Source organism: Schistocerca nitens, chromosome 1 (assembly GCF_023898315.1).
Source record: "Schistocerca nitens isolate TAMUIC-IGC-003100 chromosome 1, iqSchNite1.1, whole genome shotgun sequence".
Classification (NCBI taxonomy): domain Eukaryota; kingdom Metazoa; phylum Arthropoda; class Insecta; order Orthoptera; family Acrididae; genus Schistocerca; species Schistocerca nitens.
In genome coordinates this window covers 1297870092-1297892666 of record NC_064614.1, presented here as the reverse complement: position 1 = coordinate 1297892666, position 22575 = coordinate 1297870092, and the positions used below count along the sequence as shown (strand labels likewise).

The following is a 22575-nucleotide window of genomic DNA, read 5'->3' as shown; positions in this document are numbered from 1 at the left end:
AGATGAAGATGAAATGGCATATATGATACGGAGTGGAGAGTTTGACAGAGCACTGAAAGACCTAAGTCGAAACTAGGCCCCAGGAGTAGATAACATTCCATCAGAAATACTGACAGCCTTGGGAGAGCCAGCCATGACAAAAGTCTACCATATGGTGAGCAAGATGTATGAGACAGGCGAAATACCCTCAGACTTCAACAACATTATACTAATTCCAATGTCACTGAAAGCAGGTGTGGACAGGTGTGAAAGTTACCGAACTGTTTAATAAGTCACGGCTGCAAAATAGGAACACGAATTCTTTACAGAAGAATGTAAAAACCGACCTCGGGGAAGATCAGTTTGGATTCCGCAGAATTGTTGGAACACGGGAGGTTGGTTCAAATGGCTCTGAGCACTATGGGACTTAACAGCTGTGGTCATCAGTCCCCTAGAACTTAGAACTACTTAAACCTAACTAACCTAAGGACATCACACAACACCCAGCCATCACGAGGCAGAGAAAATCCCTGACCCCGCCGGGAATCGAACCCGGGAACCCGGGCGTGGGAAGCGAGAACGCTACCGCACGACCACGAGATGCGGGCGAACACGGGAGGCATATCTATCTTAGAAGATAGATTAAGGAAAAGCAAACGTACGTTTCTAACATGTGTAGACTTAGAGGAAGCTTTTGACAATGTTGACTGGAATACTCGCTTTCAAATACTGAAGGTGGAAGGGGTCAAATACAGGGAGCAAAAGGCTATTTACAATTTGTACAGAAACCAGATGGCAGTAATAAGAGTCGAGGGACATGAAGGAAGCAGTGGTTGGGAAGGGAGTGAGACAGGGTTGTAGCCTCTGCTCGATGTTATTCAATCTGTATATTGAGCAAGCAGTACAGGAAACAAAAGAAACATTTGGATTACGAATTAAAATCCATGGAGAAGAAATAAAAGCTTTGAGGTTTGCCGACGACACTGTAATTCTATCAGAGACAGCAAAGTATCGGGAAGAGCAGTTGAACGGAATGGGCAGTGTCTTGAAAGAGGATATAAGTTGAACATCAACAAAAGAAAAACGAGGATAATGGAATGTACTCGAATTAAATCAGGTGATGCTTATTGCATTGCATTAGGAAATGAGACACTTAATGAAGTAGCTAAGTTTTGCTATTTGGGCAGCAAAATAACTGATGATGGTCGAAGTAGAGAAGATATAAAATGTAGACTGGCGATGGCAAGGATAGCGTTTCTGAAGAAGAGAAATTTGTTAATATCGAGTATAGATTTAAGCTTCAGGAAGTACTTTGTGAAAGTATTTGTATGGAGCCTACCCATGTATGGAAGTGAAACATGGACGATAAACTGTTTAGACAAGAAGACAATAGAAGGTTTCGAAATGTGGTGCTACAGAAGAATGCTGAGACTAGACGAGTAGATTACGTAACTAATGAGGAGGTACTGAATAGAATTCAGGAGAAGAGGCATTTGTGCCACAACTTGACTGGAAGAAGGGATCGGTTGGTAGGACACGTTCTGAGGTATCAAGGGATCACCAGTTTAGTATTGGAGGGCAGCGTGGAGGGTAAAAATCGTAGAGGGAGACCAAGAGATGAATACACTAAGCAGATTCAGAAGGGTGTAGGTTGCAGTAATTACTAGAAGATGAAGAAAATTGCACAAGGCAGAGTAGCATTGAGAGCTGCATCAAACCAGTTTCTAGACTGAAGAGCACAACATGAACAACTGTTACTGTGCAGTCACGAAGGGGCGTATCTACAACATCTGGTAGTTTGACATCTGAGCCAAATTTCCAAATTATTGCCCCGCAGTTTAATTTCGCTCTGGTGCTGTCATCCAAATGCTCTGTTTGTAATTTGTGTTCGGTGTTGCAGGGCGGCGCTGTCGGAGACGCCGGCGTCGGAGGTTCGGTTCTCGGGGACCCCGGAGTGCCTGGTGCAGCCGCGGCTGGGCGCTTCTCTGGCCGCCAGCCCCCTGGCGACGCTGCACCCGGACCTGCCGCGGGCCGACAGCCGCGCCCTGCAGGTACACCATTCACCGCACACCGCCTGCGGCGCAGCGGGCAGCTATCCTGGCCTGACGTCAACTTCTGCGAGTTGTGGCCCATTCCTGTATGCCCGTTCAAGGTTTTTCAGGCTAACCCTGTGTAAACGCCAATGGCTGTTAGAATGTATCTCGATGAGAGGCAAGTCACTGTCTGTCGCTAACGGCAGTTCTTCCAGCCTTTGCACGTGTAGAATGCCGGCCAGGGTGGCCGAGCGGTTCTAGGCGTTACAGTCTGGAACCGCGCGACCACTACGGTCGCAGGTTCGAATCCTGCCTCGGGCATGGATGTGTGTGCTGTCCTTAGGTTAGTTAGGTTTAAGTAGTTCTAAGTTCTAGGGGACTGATGACCTCAGATGTTAAGTCCCATAGTGCTCAGAGCCGTTTGAACCATTTTTGAACATGTAAAATTGGGATGGCCTAATACGGGTAGATACCTATTACTGGTCTAATGCGTTCATTTAGACACGCCATTAATTATCTATAAATAGTGCTGCCGTAGTCATTTTAGTACCTCTGTAGAAAAGCGTATTTATCTATGAATCTAAAACGAATCTTTTCTGCCCATTCTTATAGCCATTTGATGGTCAGATGAACCATCTGTATTATACAGTGAGCTGACAAAAGTCACGGGATAGCTGTACGCACATATAGAGATGGCGGTGGTGTCGCTTACACGGTGCATCAAACGGCAGTGCGTTGGCGGAGCTGGAACTTGTACTCAGGTGGTTCATGTCAAAAGGTTTCTGATGTCATTACGGCTGCATGACGGGAACTAACAGACATTGAATGCGGAAAAGTAGTTGGAGCTAGACGCATGGGGCATTCCATTTAGGAAATCGTTAGGGAATTCTATATTCTGAGGTCCACAGCGTCAAGAGTGTGCCGAGAAGAACGAATTTCAGGTGTTAGCTCTCACCAAGGACAATGCAGTGGGCGACGGTCTTCGTTTAACGACCAGGAGAAGCGGCATGTGCGTAAAGTTTTCAGTGGTAAGAGATAAGTAACACTGCATCAAGTAACCACAGAAATCAATGTGGAACGTACGACGGACGTGTCCTTCAGGTCAGTGTGGCAAAATGTGGCGTCAGTGGGCTGTGGCAGCAGACGACAGACAGTAGTACCTTTGCCAACAGCACGACATCGCCTGCAGTGCCTCTCCTGGGCTCGTGACCATACGGGCTCGTGACCATATCAGTTGGACCCTAGACGACTGGAAAACCACGAGCTGGTTAAATGAGTCCTGATTTCACTCGGCACGAGCTGATGATAGGAATCCCGAAAAACCGTGGACCCAAGTTGTGGACAAGGCATTATGCGAGCTGGTGGTAGATCCCTAATGGTGTGGGCTGTGTTTACATGGAATGGATTGGGTCCTCTGGTTAGGTTTGGCTTGTTGGGGACCACCTGCAGCAATTCATGGACATCGTGTTTCCAAACAACGATGGCATTTTTGTGGATGACAATGCACCGTGTCACCGGACTGCAACTGTTCGCGATTGGTTTGAAGAACATTCTCGACAATTCGAGCGAGTGATTTGTTCACCCAGATCGTCCTACACGAATCCCAACGAACATTTATGGGACGTAATCGAGAGGTGAGTCCGTGCACAAAATCCTGCACCGGCAACACTGCCGCAGTTATGGACGGCTATAGAGGCAGCATGGCTCAGTATTTCTGGAGATGACTTCCAACGAGTTGTTGAGTCCATCCCATGTCGAGTTGCTGCACTACGCCCGGCGAAGAGAGATGTGACACAATGTTAGGAGGTATCTCGTGACTTTTGTCACCTCAATGTACATTTAAGCTGGCCTAAGGACGGCATTCTTCTGATTAAAACAATCTCATTGGGCATCACGGAGATGATAACAGCAGGAATTCTTCTTAGGGAAGATCGTATGGTCTCAGCTTCATTTCCATTAAGTTGGTGAAAGGTATTATATAACCAGAAGGAAAGGCTCTTCTATAGCCACTTCCAGTAGAATTAGGCTGTCAAGGACAGATGAATCAGTTTCAGGATGTTCCCGAAGACGACAATGCACACGCTCATGAATCTTTGCGTACACATATGTACGCTGACACTCAATTACCTATTTCGTCTGGTACGATCTCTGCGAAGTAACATTATTGCCTCTATCCACTTGTCAGGATGTTTTCTGTCCCCGATGATCGTGAAAACAGGCAGGGAGTTACTCTTCAGTGTCCGAACACAGATGACACAACAATGACATAATTAATTTGTTCTGTCCCTACGGCTGCTTCTCGAGACACGCACAGATTAAATTCTAGCTCCCATGTGCCGAATAGGTTTCCTTGTTTCCTTGTCATTATAGAAGTAGTTCCAGATTCTTACGTCAATGGTTAGTGAGATTATGGAATTCTTCCAACTATCTCTTGTGGTTTTTTCTCTTGCAATTCGAAAAGTTCTCACTTTTTCTACTGATGGGCCACATGCAAAACTACAGTAGAGCTCCACGCATGTCACTGATTGACTAGCCTTCTTTCCCATTCCATTACGGAACAGGCAGGCTTACAAGCTGGTCGGATAGCCTAGGGCTGGATTTTTCTGTAGTCTGGTTAGTCGCAGTGTCCGTGTGATCCACCATGTCCTGAGCGCTGTCTGAGTTTTCAGTGGCCGTAATGTGTCCAGTTTGCCGTCGTTTGTATCCAACTAGATGGCTTCCTTTCGAGTGCTGCTGATTCAGGAAGGCAAATCCGTAGTGGGAAGGGTACAAAGCCTTGATAACTTCTTTCCACTGAGCTGTTCACCAGAAGGACAAATCAGTGCAACCCTACCTCTGTTCAGTGGCAGATCACAGCGGCAGATGTTAACAGAGTCCAACAGCACCTCGTGTGGTTGAAATCTTCAAGCGGAAGGAATCAAGGCTTTGGGGACACGATGCTTCGGGAAAATCTACATCTACAGAGTCAATGGGTGGCAGGTATAAAGAGCAGGCCGTTTTTCTGATTGATGCACACCTTCTCACAGCAGTTGCATATAATTTAGTGGTAACTGGGATAGGTGTGCGTGTCATTAGGTGACATAGCTGTCCGACTTTCGACCTCCATACTCTGAAGCAATTCTTCTTCTTAAACTCATTTTGCAAGTATCACGTTTTCCCTATTGCGCCTACTTGCGTGGTCTAAAGCTTTCCACGTGATTTTTGGGCTTATTACGCTTCTTCAGCTTGTTGCTTTGTATTTATATAGAAATTTTGATAATCTGTCGTTCTCCAACCTATTGATATGCTCTTTTCAGTATCGTTTCTAGACCTTTCATTGAGAGGCATTACTCAATAGTTTGCTTATACCTTGTCTTGTGTATCTTGACAAACATAATTTCTGCACACTAGATTATTATTTCACCGTTTTTGTTGTTAATTAATTTTCGCTTCCATGCGTTGCTGCTGGGAGTGAAAATGCTTTTTTTTCTTAAATTTTAGCAGTGTTTCTTGCCTCACTTTTCTTTGTAAGGTTCGAAGGCTTTCAGAAAACTGGCTCTGTTAGTTGTAGTTGACACGCTAGGTGCAACATTGATCCTAATTTGTGCTGTTCGCTGGGCGCACAGCAATGGCTACTAGTCTATCGTGGTTAACCAGTCATTAGCCTGTATGCTGCTGGCGTCACGAACCCGGAAGACCAGCATAAGCACGATTCTCGGACCTCCAGTAACAACAGTGATTTACAACTGTTACATCAGGTTCGACATTTTGGGCTATTTGTCAGAAGGATCATGTTGCTTTCCACACAAAAACAATATGACGCCAATGAATAGAAGCTAAGTACGTGAGTTGTATGATTGGCATACAGAGGCCACAGTGTAACCTCCCCCTCACTTATCGACCTTAATGACAGTAAAAATTAAACCGCGTGTACCTAATGGAAATTTGGGAAAAGCAATCGTCACCGAAGTTAATCTGTCGGTAAAGAGGGAGGAAAGGGTTACATCTAAATATCTAAATGAAAGGAAAAATGCAAATGAATCTGGTGGAAATTAATTTTGAAAAAGAGTAAAGTTAATAAAGAAAGCAAATGTGAGGTCATTACGTTAACGATTAACTGGCGTTAATTAGATATTTGAGATTTGGGGAAAACTACGGTCGCCAGTCCTATGGACAACTACTATAATAACTGAAAAAGAAAGGTTACTGCACATATAATTAGCACTAAAAGCGTGGCAACTAAAGGCTGACACGTGTTGTGCGAAAACTGAATGTTTGTCAGGAGTAATAAATTTCGCTACACTCTGACTTAATTTAGCAAAAGAATTAATAAAACTGGAAAATTGAAAGTTAATTTAGTGACTGAAATTAATAGTGAACTTTGTTTCTGAAACACTGCGAAATTCAGTAAAATAAGGTTAGTCATGGGCTACCTCAACAATCATTTCAAAAGCTACTTGAATCTACGCAATTTAGAAATAAGAGATTGAACTTTGAACTTGAATTAAATGATTCTGAACAATTAACAAGAGTAAAATTTAGTACGTACCGAGCTGAGCTGCAGTCACAGGTAAGCTAAAATATGGTAACAAAACTCGCACTCTTAATTTGTGCTTGTGTAATCTAAATATTGTAGCCAGCTACGAATACCTTAACTGAACTTTGAAATTAAAGCAGTGAAATCGAATGATATTACTCAATGCTGGCGTTTGAATTTCAACGACACTCGAGTTCATTTCGGAAAAGGAAGGGGCCCTGCTTGGTAATGCAATTGGGACAATGAGCAACAAAGGTTCATGCTAAGTTGCTGTATTTTAGTGATGCTAATGGAATAGTTTGAAAAGCTGAGGTCTGCCATACAGTTCTAAAACTTTACGTGCTTTCAGTCTTCCTTGTTAGTTGATTGAAGGTTTGAAGTCATCGATCGAGGACGTAGCTGTTGCAGAAACTGGATGTTGGCGCACCTTCTTCTCGACACAGTCACCAGGCGAAATGGGCTCTTGATGTTTGCCAGCTACTGTTTCCTGTCCGCGACACCGTGCCAGAAACTATCATAGTAAGTCGAGAGCAATTCATGCTGCCAAACCCCGAAAGTGCGGCAACTCATGGGAGCGTCACACAACACCTGCTCCACCGCCCTACTCCAGCCAGACTGCGCTCTGCCCGCGCTCCACGCGGCAGAGTTAACACTACCCAAGATCGTAAACACTTTGGTTCTCCACACAACCTATCGATGTAATCGTTCGATAGCGTAGTTTTTCCTAAGCAAGACGCACTGTAAAAATTCAAATAATATTTACAAAACAAACCAATTATACATCGACATAAATGCATATGCAAAACAATTACAATATATAAAGACACAGAAATGGCATATCTTCAGGTAACAAAATAAGGAAAAAATTAAAATGGAAATAGGAGGATATGCATTTCCGGCGTTACAAAAGGTCCTATTTCCGGTGCTGCCAGGTGTTTTTCCTTGATGGAGGGTCTGGAACAGGGTGAACTCAGCCTCGTGAGGCCAGTCGAATAGCTACGTGAGTGATAAGTAGCGGCTCCAAATTCCAGGAAGATGACAATGGCTGGAAAAGGCAACATGCCATTCCAGGCCATATCGGCCACCATCGAGTGGTCTTCGGCTCTGATCACGAGGTTCCCGTTTCCTTCCACGAGTTGCGATTGCCAGAAGCGTCTTACAACGTTCATTAATCCAAATCGAACCCTGAAACGCTAGACAATGTTTTTAGAAAGTCGAATACAGTTGTCCCTGTAACGAAGTAGCTGTACTCGGTATTGGTTCCTAATTTGCCCGAAGACTGACGCTTTGATTCGTTGTTACCTTTACCGCCGTCCATCAGTCATGGAAATGTAATTTTTCTATTTCGTTTCTTTAGAGATATTGAACTTCAAGTTACGTTTAGTACACAAAGGATGCTAGGACAGCTCTGCACTGCAGACTACCTTACATTACCGTTTTATGTCAGCAAAATAGCCAAGTGAGTTGGCGTAGTGATAAAGCCTGCATTCTTGGGAAGTGTGTTTCAAATTCCCTTGTAACTATCCTAAATGTGGTATTGCGCAAGTTCTTATAGTAACTCAAGGATGACGCCAGAACAACTCCCTAGAAAATATCATTCCCTATTTCGTGGCCTTGTTTTCCGTCCCTAACGAACTTAACCTTAATACTCCTCCTCCTTACTTCATGGCACTGATCTCTATCCTTCGAAACTATTTATCAGATGCTTTGGACAGCTCCATACATTGGTCGATCACTATCTGCAACAGTTTTTGATGCGCAGAAAATCACCAACGTATCTATCCACTGCTCACTTTTAGGGAGAAGGCAAAGTTGTCTTTAACGTACCCTGACTGTTTCCAGCAAAGACCACGTCCCGTGCGGTCACACTAGTTCATGCTTTGAATATGCGCTTAGCTGATCTCTGCCAGTAGACTTGTTTGCTTGGTAGATCTGCCTCTGGACCCAGCCTTAAGCAAGTGAGATGCACAATGTTGGCTCAAAGTAGGTTAGTATGATTAGATTAAGTAGATAATGGCCACAATAACCACTCGAATGAGCTAATTAAAACATGCATTGATAGAGTATGGCAAAAAATCTAGGTCAGGGCAGAAACAAGAGTAGCAGGTCCTCCCTAACGTAAAAGAAAGATCCAAAATGTCACACTTTCTTCCGACCAAAGGAGCTATACAGTTCCTGACGGGACATGGTCAGTCTGCCAACTGCTTGCTGAAAATTCGACAACACGCCAAAGACACTTGTATATGTGGAACAGTCGGCACACTGTACAACATGATCTGGTAGTTTGCGATTAGACGGTGTGTTACAGACATGGACAGGAAAGTTTTTGGTAATCGGAATTCTTGAACATAATAAGGAATGAGGAAGTGTAGCGTAGGCTGAACTCGCCTACAGCTAAAATATCAGCTTATAAACTTGTATGAGAGACAGTCAAGAAGAGGCCATACATCAGACAACGAGACGCACCACTGGAGAACATCCACCTACAACAACCTTCCGGAAGCAGTGAGGAGATGGGCCTCGGCGGGAACCAGGAAGTATTTTCTGAGACCCTACCAAACCTTCGGAGGCGCAGCACCAGCCCCTGTGAATCATGTTCTGCCTCAGTGCTCCACGTCTAACAATCTAGCTTGATCTGATACCAAGTACAGAAGTGTAGTATTAGGCCTATTGTTCTATAGTAGCGTAGCCCACAGTTATAAATTACAAAATTTGTGTTACAGAAAAGTAGCATAGACCAGTAGCATGTGCGTTCTGGATTCTGAATGAACATATATCCGCGAACCAGATCGGCAAAGATTAATATGTAGAACTTCTTTAAAATTTTTAATTTTTATATAGATATTTTATGTAGAGCCCCCCAGTTTAAACACCATAACGTTACTCTAACACATTTTAAATTATATTAAAATATTATGTATTATATTCACGCGAACACATGTGTAACATTTGGTCTGTTCTTATATCTAGATAACAGACTGAACGAAAATATCAAATAAATAAAAATAATTACAGCTTTTCGATTAAAACTGTCTAACGTAACTGGTTATATAGGAGTCCCAGAAGTGTAGCTGACAGCTGTGGAATGCCGTGCAGTACCGTCAGGTATTTGCACTGGTCAGCCGAAACATTATAACCATCTGCTCAACAGGGTGTTGCTCCGCCTTTGAATGGCACACCCACCTGTGATTGTTAGTGGCATAACTTAGACAAGTTATAGCTGGGCTCTGGGGGTATGTGGCATCAGGTGTCTACGCATGGGAGCCGGTGGCTTGTGGGCGTGCAGATGGCGCCCGACAGCGTCCCACGTGTGTTCCATCAGGTTCAGATCAGGCCAATTTGTCCTCCTCTTACCACGGCAGCACAACTCTGACCTCGTGACACCGACAGTTGTCATACATCTACATCTACATTTATACTCCGCAAGCCACCCAACGGTGTGTGGCGGAGGGCACTTTCCTGTTCCAGTCGCGTATGGTTCGCGGGAAGAACGACTGACGGAAAGCCTCCGTGCGCGCTCGAATCTCTCTAATTTTACATTCGTGATCTCCTCTGGAGGTATAAGTAGGGGGAAGCAATATATTCGATACCTCATCCAGAAACGCACCCTCTCGAAATCTGGACAGCAAGCTACACCGCGATGCAGAGCGCCTCTCTTGCAGAGTCTGCCACTTGAGTTTGCTAAACATCTCCGTAACGCTATCATGCTTACCAAATAACCCTGTGACGAAACGCGCCGCTCTTCTTTGGATCTTCTCTATCTCCGCCGTCAACCCGACCGGGTACGGATCCCACACTGATGAGCAATACTCAAGTATAGGTCGAACGAGTGTTTTGTAAGCCACCTCCTTTGTTGATGGACTACATTTTCTAAGGACTCTCCCAATGAATCTCAACCTGGTACCCGCCTTACCAACAATTAATTTTATATGATCATTCCACTTCAAATCGTTCCGCACGCATACTCCCAGATATTTTACAGAAGTAACTGCTACCAGTGTTTGTTCCGCTATCATATAATCATACAATAAAGGATCCTTCTTTCTATATATTCGCAATACATTACATTTTTCTATGTTAAGGGTCAGTTGCCACTCCCTGCACCAAGTGCCTATTCGCTGCAGATCTTCCTGCATTTCGCTGCAATTTTCTAATGCTGCAACTTCTCTGTATACTACAGCATCATCCGCGAAAAGCCGCATGGAACTTCCGACACTATCTACTAGGTCATTTATATATATTGTGAAAAGCAATGGTCCCATAACACTCCCCTGTGGCACGCCAGAGGTTACTTTAACGTCTGTAGACGTCTCTCCATTGAGAACAACATGCTGTGTTCTGTTTGCTAAAAACTCTTCAATCCAGCCACACAGCTGGTCTGATATTCCGTAGGCTCTTACTTTGTTTATCAGGCGACAGTGCGGAACTGTATCGAACGCCTTCCGGAAGTCAAGGAAAATGGCATCTACCTGGGAGCCTGTATCTAATATTTTCTGGGTCTCATGAACAAATTAAGCGACTTGGGTCTCACACGATCGCTGTTTCTGAAATCCATGTTGATTCCTACAGAGTGGATTCTGGGTTTCCAGAAACGACATGATACGCGAGCAAAAAACATGTTCTAAAATTCTACAACAGATCGACGTCAGAGATATAGGTCTATAGTTTTGCGCATCTGCTCGACGACCCTTCTTGAACACTGGGACTACCTGTGCTCTTTTCCAATCATTTGGAACCTTCCGTTCCTCTAGAGACTTTCGGTACACGGCTGTTAGAAGGGGGGCAAGTTCTTTCGCGTACTCTGTGTAGAATCGAATTGGTATCCCGTCAGGTCCAGTGGACTTTCCTCTGTTGAGTGATTCCAGTTGCTTTTCTATTCCTTGGACACTTATTTCGATGTCAGCCATTTTTTCGTTCGTGCGAGGATTTAGAGAAGGAACTGCAGTGCGGTCTTCCTCTGTGAAACAGCTTTGGAAAAAGGTGTTTAGTATATCAGCTTTACGCGTGTCATCCTCTGTTTCAATGCCATCATCATCCCGGAGTGTCTGGATATGCTGTTTCGAGCCACTTACTGATTTAACGTAAGACCAGAACTTCCTAGGATTTTCTGTCAAGTCTGTACATAGAATTTTACTTTCGAATTCACTGAACGCTTCTCGCATAGCCCTCCTTACGCTAACTTTGACATCGCTTAGCTTCTGTTTGTCTGAGAGGTTTTGGCTGCGTTTAAACTTGGAGTGAAGCTCTCTTTGCTTTCGCAGTAGTTTCCTAACTTTGTTGTTGTACCACGGTGGGTTTTTCCCGTCCCTCACAGTTTTACTCGGCACGTACCTGTCTAAAACGCATTTTACGATTGCCTTGAACTTTTTCCATAAACACTCAACATTGTCAGTGTCGGAACAGAAATTTTCGTTTTGATCTGTTAGGTGGTCTGAAATCTGTCTTCTATTACTCTTGCTAAACAGATAAACCTTCCTCCCTTTTTTTATATTCCTATTTACTTCCATATTCAGGGATGCTGCAACGGCTTTATGATCACGGATTCCCTGTTCTGCACATACAGCGTCGAAAAGTTCGGGTCTGTTTCTTATCGGTAGGTCCAAGATGTTATCTCCACGAGTCGGTTCTCTGTTTAATCGCTCGAGGTAATTTTCGGATAGTGCACTCAGTATAATGTCACTCGATGCTCTGTCCCTACCAACCGTCCTAAACATTTGAGTGTCCCAGTCTATATCTGCAACTTGCCGTAGCCGTCAGGAAAGGTATCACTTATGAAAGGATGCGAGTGTTCCACAACGTTCACATAGTCCAGAGCTGTCATGGTGCCTTCGATTACAATCGCAGATCCCATGGAAGCTCACTGGAGCGTCTGCCATGGGATAATAATGTTCCCACCGCTCTTGTTCTACGTTGTGCATGTGTCGAGCAGTCGTTCGCTCGGATAACGGCGTATCTGGTCACGATCATCCGCCCACTGCAACAAGAAATGTTATTCCTCTGATCACGCGACATCTTTGCATAGGAATATACGGACAGTTTTCTTCAGCGGGCGAATACCTGTCTTGGGAGAAGCTATGCACTGTCAGTCATCTAAAAAAATTGTTTCACAGATGTGCTCCTTACCTTTCCAACCGTCACTGCGTTTTCTAGTGCTTATGAATCGACAGTCACTGCAGAAGTGTTATGAAGCGTAGGCTACAGCGCACACACTCAAACAACTTGTGACGTGTCACTGGAGCCTGACACTGCGCAGAGATTTCGAAGAAGCCGCGGTACGATCTTTTGTGTACTCAGTCCCGTGTGTCGACCTGGCCACACCCACACCCACTGCGTGGCGGCTCCAGCAGGTGTGGTGGTTTTGGCGCCAGTGCATGCAGTGGCGCCACAAATCACGACGGAGCGCGCTGGCGCCTCTAAATTTACGCGCTAGTTGGCTGAATTACAGCGCGCTAGTACCGCATTTGCAGTTGCCCTCGCTTACTCTGCAGCGGAGCCGCAGCCCAAGTTGTACCTCATTTGTATTTACATCGGCCTGTGTTAGCTATCATCACTGAAACTGTCTTCGGCCATGCTCAGCTGTGAAAAGTACTTTCTATGTCAGATTGCACTTCAAACTACAGTGACGGGAAAAAATCTCAACACAAAGAAGAAGTTGTGGTAGGCGTGTTTCTACATCTTAAAGATTACGTCTATTCAAATTTCGCGTCAGTCGCATAAAAGTGGCGCTAGTAACGCCGCTATAAAGATGCACAACAGGCTGTAACGGTCGTGAACTGTGGCTGACTTTGAGATTCGACGTAGTGAGTAAATGGTATTCAAGAATATCTTTAAGAGAGCGAAGACGCTATTATTACCAACTCACCGAGGTTGAACGAGGTCGCGTAATAGGGCTACGAGAAGCTGAATGATCCTCCTGCGATGCTAAAGAAAGACTTGGCAGGAATGTAGCCACTGTACACGACTGCCGGCAGCGGTGGTCACGGGCGGGAACGGTGGCTAAAAGACTGCCACATGGCTCTACCGGGAGGGAAGAGCATCGTGTTTGGCGTACGGCTCTGGCGCATTGCACAGCGTATGCAGCAGCAGTCCGAGCAGCAGTTGGCACCAGTGACACAACGAACTGTTACAAGTCGGTTACTTCAAGGACAGCTCAGAGCCAGACGCCCTGTAGCGTGTACTGTCCCAAACAGTCACCGTTTGCGACTTTAGTGGTGTCAAAGTAGAGCTCATCGGAGATCCAGGTGGAAGACTGTTGTGTTTTCTGGTGAATGTTGGTTGTGCCTCGGTGCCAGTGATGGCCGTGTGTTGGTTAGGAAGAGGCCAGTTGAGGTTTTGCAAGCAACCTGTCTGCATACTACACACACTGGACCTACACTTGGAGTTACCGCCTGGGCTGTGACTTCGTACCTTAGCAGGAGCCATCGCGTGCTTATCCCGTGCAACCTGCCTACAAATTTGTTAGTCATCTGGTAATTCGACCTGTTGTGCTACCACTCATGAACAGCATTCCAGGGGGTGTTTTCCAACAGGATATCGCTCGTCCACATACCGCTGCTTTAACCCTGCATGTTCTACAGCACGTATGGGACATCATCGGACGACAACTCTAGCGTCATCCACAATCAGCATTAACCGTTGTCGTACTGACCGACCAAGTGCAACAGTCGTGGAACTCCATACCACAAACTCACATCCGGCACCTGTACGACACAATTAGCTTGCAATGTTAACCACTTAGATATGTTACCTAGACAAATGTATTCCTAGAATTTCATTACTCTACATTAATTATTTCTTGTGTTTTTTCCGTCAGCGTATTTCGGATAATAACAAACCCACCGAGCGAGACGGCGCCGTGGTAAGACGCTGGTCTTTCAATCCGGACGACTGCGGATTAGACCTCCGTCCGACTTTAGAGATTTTCTCTGGTTTCCCTTAATCAGATACGGTAAATACCTGAATGTCTCCTTCGAAAAGGACATGGCCAATTTCCTTCTCCATTCCGATATTAAGCTGCGTCTCTAATGACTACATCGTTGACAGGACGTTAACCCTAATCTTCGTTTCTTCAACATCAGAAACAATGGAACCATAAAAAGAAAAGATGTAGACACATCACTGATGACAGTGTGACTAATGACACTATTGACTCTTCAGCTGTGGACGCTAACACATGTTATTGCGATGACAGTCAACAGAGGGTTAGTCAGTTCGAATCGTACTGGTGAAAAAAAGTTTCATTTGGCCGAAAAGGGTAGAAAAGATAATTGGTTTATTGGTCCAGATCACCAGACCACTACATAACGAAGATCCATTCCAGATCACTAGTTGTTGTTGTTGTTGTTGTTGTGGTCTTCAGTCCTGAGACTGGTTTGATGCAGCTCTCCATGCTACTCTATCCTGTGCAAGCTTCTTCATCTCCCACTACCTACTGCAACCTACATCCTTCTGAATCTGCTTAGTGTATTCATCTCTTGGTCTCCCTCTACGATTTTTACCCTCCACGCTGCCCTCCAATGCTAAATTTGTGATCCCTTGATGCCTCAAAACATGTCCTACCAACCTATCCCTTCTTCTACTCAAGTTGTGCCACAAACTTCTCTTCTCCCCAATCCTATTCAATACCTCCTCATTAGTTATGTGATCTACCCACCTTATCTTCAGCATTCTTCTGTAGCACCACATTTCGAAAGCTTCTATTCTCTTCTTGTCCAAACTGGTTATCGTCCATGTTTCACTTCCATACATGGCTACACTCCATACAAATACTTTCAGAAACGACTTCCTGACACTTAAATCTATACTCGATGTTAACAAATTTCTCTTCTTCAGAAACGATTTCCTTGCCATTGCCAGTCTACATTTTATACCCTCTCTACTTCGACCATCATCAGTTATTTTACTCCCTAAATAGCAAAACTCCTTTACTACTTTAAGTGTCTCATTTCCTAATCTAATACCCTCAGCATCACCCGATTTAATTTGACTACATTCCATTATCCTCGTTTTGCTTTTGTTGATGTTCATCTTATATCCTCCTTTCAAGACATTGTCCATTCCGTTCAACTGCTCTTCCAACTCCTTTGCTGTCTCTGACAGAATTACAATGTCATCGGCGAACCTCAAAGTTTTTACTTCTTCTCCAATGAATTTTAATACCTACTCCGAATTTTTCTTTTGTTTCCTTTACTGCTTGCTCAATATACAGATTGAATAACATCGGGGAGAGGCTACAACCCTGTCTCACTCCTTTCCCAACCACTGCTTCCCTTTCATGCCCCTCGACTCTTATAACTGCCATCTGGTTTCTGTACAAATTGTAAATAGCCTTTCGCTCCCTGTATTTTACCCCTGCCACCTTCAGAATTTGAAAGAGAGTATTCCAGTTAAAGTTGTCAAAAGCTTTTTCTAAGTCTACAAATGCTAGAAACGTAGGTTTGCCTTTTCTTAATCTTTCTTCTAAGATAAGTCGTAAGGTTAGTATTGCCTCACGTGTTCCAACATTTCTACGGAATCCAAACTGATCTTCCCCGAGGTCCGCTTCTACCAGTTTTTCCATTCGTCTGTAAAGAATTCGCGTTAGTGTTTTGCAGCTGTGACTTATTAAACTGATAGTTCGGTAATTTTCACATCTGTCAACACCTGCTTTCTTTGGTATTGGAATTATTATATTCTTCTTGAAGTCTGTGGGTATTTCGCCTGTCTCATACATCTTGCTCACCAGATGGTAGTCATGACTGGCTCTCCCAAGGCCATCAGTAGTTCTAATGGAATCTTGTCTACTCCCGGGGCCTTGTTTCGACTCAGGTCTTTCAGTGCTCTGTCAAACTCTTCATGCAGTATCTTATCTCCCATTTCATCTTCATCCTCTTCCATTTCCATAATATTGTCCTCAAGTACATCGCCCTTGTATAAACCCTCTATATACTCCTTCCACCTTTCTGCCTTCCCTTCTTTGCTTAGAACTGGGTTGCCATCTGAGCTCTCCAATGAATTTTAATACCTACTCCGAATTTTTCTTTTGTTTCCTTTACTGCTTGCTCAATATACAGATTGAATAACATCGGGGAGAGTGGTTCTCTTCTCTCCAAAGGTCTCTTTAATTTTCCTGTAGGCAGTATCTATCTTACCCCTAGTGAGACAAGCCTCTACATCCTTACATTTGTTCTCTAACCATCCCTGCTTAGGCATTTTGCACTTTCTGTCGATCTCATTTTTGAGACGTTTGTATTCCCTTTTGCCTGCTTCATTTACTGCATTTTTATATTTTCTCCTTTCATCAATTAAATTCAATATTTCTTCTGTTACCCAAGGATTTCTATTAGCCCTCGTCTTTTTACCTACTTGATCCTCTGCTTCCTTCACTACTTCATCCCTCAGAGCTACCCATTCTTCTTCTACTGTATTTCTTTCCCCCATTCCTGTCAATTGTTCCCTTATGCTCTCCCTGAAACTCTCTACAACCTCTGGTTCTTTCAGTTTATCCAGGTCCCATCTCCTTAATTCCCACCTTTTTGCAGTTTCTTCAGTTTCAATCTGCAGTTCATAACCAATAGATTGTGGTCAGAATCCACATCTGCCCCTGGAAATGTCTTACAATTTAAAACCTGGTTCCTAAATCTCTGTCTTACCATTATATAATCTATCTGATACCTTTTAGTATCTCCAGGATTCTTCCAGGTATACAACCTTCTTTTATGATTCTTGAACCAAGTGTTAGCTATGATTAAGTAATGCTCTTTGCAAAATTCTACAAGGCGGCTTCCTCTTTCATTTCTTCCCCCCAATCCATATTCACCTACTATGTTTCCTTCTCTCCCTTTTCCTACTGACGAATTCCAGTCACCCATGATTATTAAATTTTCGTCTCCCTTCACTACCTGAATAATTTCTTTTATCTCGTCATACATTTCATCAATTTCTTCATCATCTGCAGAGCTAGTTGGCATATAAACTTGTACTACTGTAGTAGGCATGGGCTTTGTGTCTATCTTGGCCACAGTAATGCGTTCACTATGCTGTTTGTAGTAGCTAACCCGCACTCCTATTTTTTTATTCATTATTAAACCTACTCCTGCATTACCCCTATTAGATTTTGTATTTATAACCCTGTAATCACCTTACCAAAAGTCTTGTTCCTCCTGCCACCGCACTTCACTAATTCCCACTATATCTAACTTTAACCTATCCATTTCCCTTTTTAAATTTTCTAACCTACCTGCCCGATTAAGGGATCTGACATTCCACGCTCCGATCCGTAGAATGCCAGTTTTCTTTCTCCTGATAACGACGTCCTCTTGAGTAGTCCCCGCCCGGAGATCCGAATGGGGGACTATTTTACCTCCGGAATATTTTACCCAAGAGGACGCCATCATCATTTAATCATACAGTAAAGCTGCATGTCCTCGGGAAAAATTACGGCTGTAGTTTCCCCTTGCTTTCAGCCGTTCGCAGTACCAGCACAGCAAGGCCGTTTTGGTTAATGTTAATTGATCACTAGACAAAACCATAATGTGATGGATGAAATATCGAACGTGTCTTAAGTGTGCTGTGAAGTGCGCCGTGTGACGTTGTCGATGGTTAGTCGTGTGTCGGACGAGGATGTGCAACGAATTGACGCTTGGTGCAGAGAATGGCAATTGAATCTCAATGTAGACAAGTGTAATGTGCTGCGAATACATAGAAAGAAAGATCCTTTATTATTTAGCTACAATATAGCAGGTCAGCAACTGGAAGCAGTTAATTCTATAAATTATCTTGGAGTAGGCATTAGGAGTGATTTAAAATGGAATGACCATATAAAATTAATCGTCGGTAAAGCAGATGCCAGACAGATTCATTGGAAGAATCCTAAGGAAATGCAGTCTGAAAACAAAGGAAGTAGGTTGCAGTACACTTGTTCGCCCATTGCTTGAATACTGCTCACCGGTGTGGGATCCGTACCAGATAGGGTTGATAGAAGAGATAGAGAAGATCCAACTGAGAGCAGCGCGCTTCGTTACATGATCATTTAGTAATCGCGAAAGCTTTACGGAGATGATAGATAAACTCCAGTGGAGGACTCTGCAAGAGAGACGCTCAGTAGTTCGGCACGGGCTTTTGTTGAAGTTTCGAGAACATACCTTCACCGAAGAGTCAAGCAGTGTATTGCTCCCTCCTACGCATATCACGTGAAGAAACCATGAGGGTAAAATCAGAGAGATTAGAGCCCACACAGAGGCATACCGTCAATCTTTCGTTCCACGAACAATACGAGACTGGAATAGAAGGTAGAACCGATAGTGGTACTCAAGGTACCCTCCGCCACACGCCGTTAGGTGGCTTGCGAAGTATGGATGTAGATGTAGATGTAGATGTAGATGTAAAATTCGGAGGTACCCTTGACTCTACCTGTGGCGAGAGTTCTGCTTCTTTCTCCCCACCCACATTTTCACAAACAGTTACAACTACAGCACAGAAACAACACTACTCTAGCGCACACCACGTGAACTTCGTATTATTTTTAAAAGGGGTATCAGACCTCGAGTGCCAAACACTTCTTTTATTGATAGAACAATAGTTTTAAAAATCGGAACACCCACCATGAGCGGCCCTGCCAGGCTGCGTTCCTGCGACTCCCGAGGTGCTTGGTGACTTTTCGGCGTTGTTGCATGCCAAATACGAGACTGAAGGAGTTAAAGCCAAATCCGAGCCACCATTCAGCTGCGCGTTCCGTGGAATGCAAACACTTGAAAAGCTGAACGTGAATGCGGTGTAGGCATGGAACAGTGGTCCGGCAAGGAAGCATCTGCAACCCGAATTCATATTTCCTTCTTAAAGGAAAGGACACCCTTGCAAGACGTCAGTCCCAGAAACTATCGTCACAAAAATTTGGGCTTTAATTCTGATAGCACTCAGTTATGACCTTCTGAACTCACAGCACCTAACCTTTCGCACCCACCGTTTGTATGTCACTCGCTAGGCCCCACTGCAGCCGCAGCCGCGTAATGCACGAACGCCAAATACTGCTCAGTGGAGCCACAACCAGAGCCCTCCTATTCGCGGGATGTTGACAGCAAGGGAAGAGTTAATCCCCTCATTCGTCCCATTCATTTACACTACATTTGGAATCGCAACATAAAAGTGTTGGTAGGAAAGAGGTCTCTGGGACAGGCTACAGGTTAGAAACCGTACACTTTGATACAACGAACGGAGCACAGTACCAACGTCAGTTTGTACTACGGTGTACAGCACTTCGCTTTCGGGCATTAAGCGGCTCCATTGATGCGGAGCCAGTGACAAACAGTGCGAGCGAAATCTGTACTTCAGAAAATCTTAATTGCTTGCTGTCAGAATTATGGCCCAAGTTTTCTCGCGAGATTGATTGCTGGAGCTGATATCTTGCAAGTGTGATATTTTCTCCTTATCGTATGAGGTCAAGTTGGTGGTAAATCCTTGTAAAGGCGCGTACACAGTAATCCAACAAAGGCAGACAGACAACAGACAGTGCGTTTAGCCTAGCGTTGGTCGCCAAGGCATTGGCGCCCAGCCTGTCATCCTCGACAACCCGAGGGGTTGGGACAAAGGTATTCGGCCCTGTGGAAACGCAATACGCTTTGATGACTTGCCGAGGTTGCTCTATTTTGTTATTGTTATAAAGTAGCGTTTAATGACAATATTACTGCCCGATGTCGTGAGGCAAGAAGAGAATTTAGCATTCGTCGCCTGGCAGTATTTATTTCAGTGCAAGAAGCTGATCACCAGAAGAAGAAATGACGCTCGTGGACAAAGTTAATGTATGACCTTAAAGTAGACTTGAGATATGTGCCATTTCATGATTTTTTGCGAGTGAGAGCTGTTTGCAAATTGTTTTTTTAATTGTCTGAGCCTTAAAATTTCCAAAGATGACATCTCTTTGAGGAGAGCTGTATCTGCAGTAAAAAATAACTGTATAAATTCCATTTTCTCTTTCACCTTGTGCGCACTGTTTTATAACAGATCACTTATTTCCTCGAAGTGCCCAATCGCAGTTGGCAGGGTCCCATAAACATTTTCGTTCAGGATAAAACTATCAGATTTCATGTTCTCTCTCTATTCCAGTCAACACACTAATATTTTTAGACACAAACAATACATACCCGTTCGACAGACACAACAAATCGCTATTTAACCAACGAACATTCGACCCTGCGTCCACACTAGGAGATGGGTCCCAAACCCAACTCACTGCCAACGCTTTGGTGCTACCGCCGGCAGTACGAACCAAAACCAAGCCGACCGCTTCATGGTGTCCGATTACTACACAGTAACAAGGGAAACTCCCTATCGCATCCCACTCATATTTTGTGGTAAGATGGCCATTGGACAGCCCGTGAAAAACTGAACACAGATCAAGCACGAAAACGGGGAAAAGCTGTACTGAACTGTGAAAAAAGGAAGCAAAATAGAAACAGTGAACGATCCAAGCTCAAGAAATGCAACATCGAGCACTCTACAATAATCACGGTGTTGTGGTTATGTGGTCACGGTATTAGACTACGAAGGGGAAGACTCTTTTTTCACAAAATTATGAACTGTCCGTCCGGTCAGTGATGTGTCTCGGCGGCGGTGTAAAATCCGTTCGCAAAGGCAGCATGTAAGGATAGACCTCCAGACGTACGTACCTACTATTTGTTCTGCGCAAATGGTTCAAATGGCTCTGAGTACTATGGGACTTAACTTCTGAGGTCATCAGTCCCCTAGAACTTAGAACTACTTAAACCTAACTATCCTAAGGACATCACACACATCCATGCCCGAGGCAGGATTCGAACCTGCGACCGTAGCGGTCGCGCGGTTCCAAACTGTAGCGCCTAGAACCGGTCGGTCACCCCGGCCGGCTGTTCTGCACAAGTACCACATGTTATGACCCTTGTGTTCCGTTTTTGGCTCTTGAATTCCTTTGTTGTAACATTGTTCACACCCCTTTATTTGTAGTTTTCATTTCTGTGAGAGGTCTATGAGACATTTCGGCTGCTCTCACTAATCATCACATTTACTTGCGGCGGTAATATATACTTACTACATGACTCGTATTGTGTAACCAATATATATAGCAACTGACAAGATTACGGAAGGAGAACAGATACTTCAAAGACCGGACGGACAGTTCACAAATGTGTGAAAAAAACTGTACACGAGGGAAATTTGAACACGGATCTCCCGTTTTGTGGTCGAGCACGTCAACCACACAACCTCGACGTCCTCAATCTTGCAGTTCCCCCGATGTCGAGGATCTTGAGCTTGGACCGTTTTCTGTTTCTACTTTGCTTCTTTTTTTCGCAGTTCAGTACACATTCTTCTTGTATTCATGATAGACGGGTTACCCACTGCGCCATTTTATCATCAAATCTGAGAGGGGTGCGATAGGGAGTTTCCCTTGCAAGTAAATTTCGGCCAACGAAGCGGTTGGCTGCTGTTCGTAGTCCTTCGTTGGTTACCGTGTACCCGCCTTAAGAGGAATGGCATCAACAGTTAACCTTTGTTTTCTCAAGAACCAAGATAAATATGGCATTGTAATAAAGTCAGCGTTTCTGCATTGTATTCATTCTGGACTGATCGGTTTATGACTGCCCAATTGCTGCTACGAAACTCATTAACATGTTTTGAAGACTGCCAAGAAGTTATAAAACGGTCCTAACTTCTTCTTCTTTACTTTGATTGATTCCGATTTACTACTACTGTTCGATTAAGACAGTTTATGAAAAAGTTGAAGGGGTTGTCATTCGGCTACGCGTTCGTAGCGATTTGCACAGTGTCATACAAGTAAACAAGTAGCTGATACCTTTCTCTCCCGCCCCCTTAGTTAGCTCGTAAAATTTGAAAGTACCTTACTGCACGTAACACATAAAGGTTCTGTAGCAAAACATTCACCAAAACACACGATAATCCTTTGGGATTAAAGCGCCATACACCTGTTCATTCAACCCAACCCCTCGACAGTTTGTTTCCATCCTGAACTAATGTGTCTCTGATATTATCTGGTAGATTGCCTCCATGTCTAAGAAACACTGACGGACATCGCATGTA

At 44.2% G+C, this 22575-nt stretch overlaps 1 protein-coding gene across 1 annotated transcript in view; it reads left to right on the top strand.

The window, feature by feature from the left end:
* Positions 1–22575, top strand: part of LOC126234270 (uncharacterized) — a 178796-nt gene that overhangs the window by 32068 nt on the left and 124153 nt on the right. The window contains exon 8 of the mRNA XM_049942965.1: positions 1880–2030. Coding sequence (XP_049798922.1) covers positions 1880–2030 — 151 coding nt within the window. The remainder of the gene's footprint in view (positions 1–1879; positions 2031–22575) is intronic.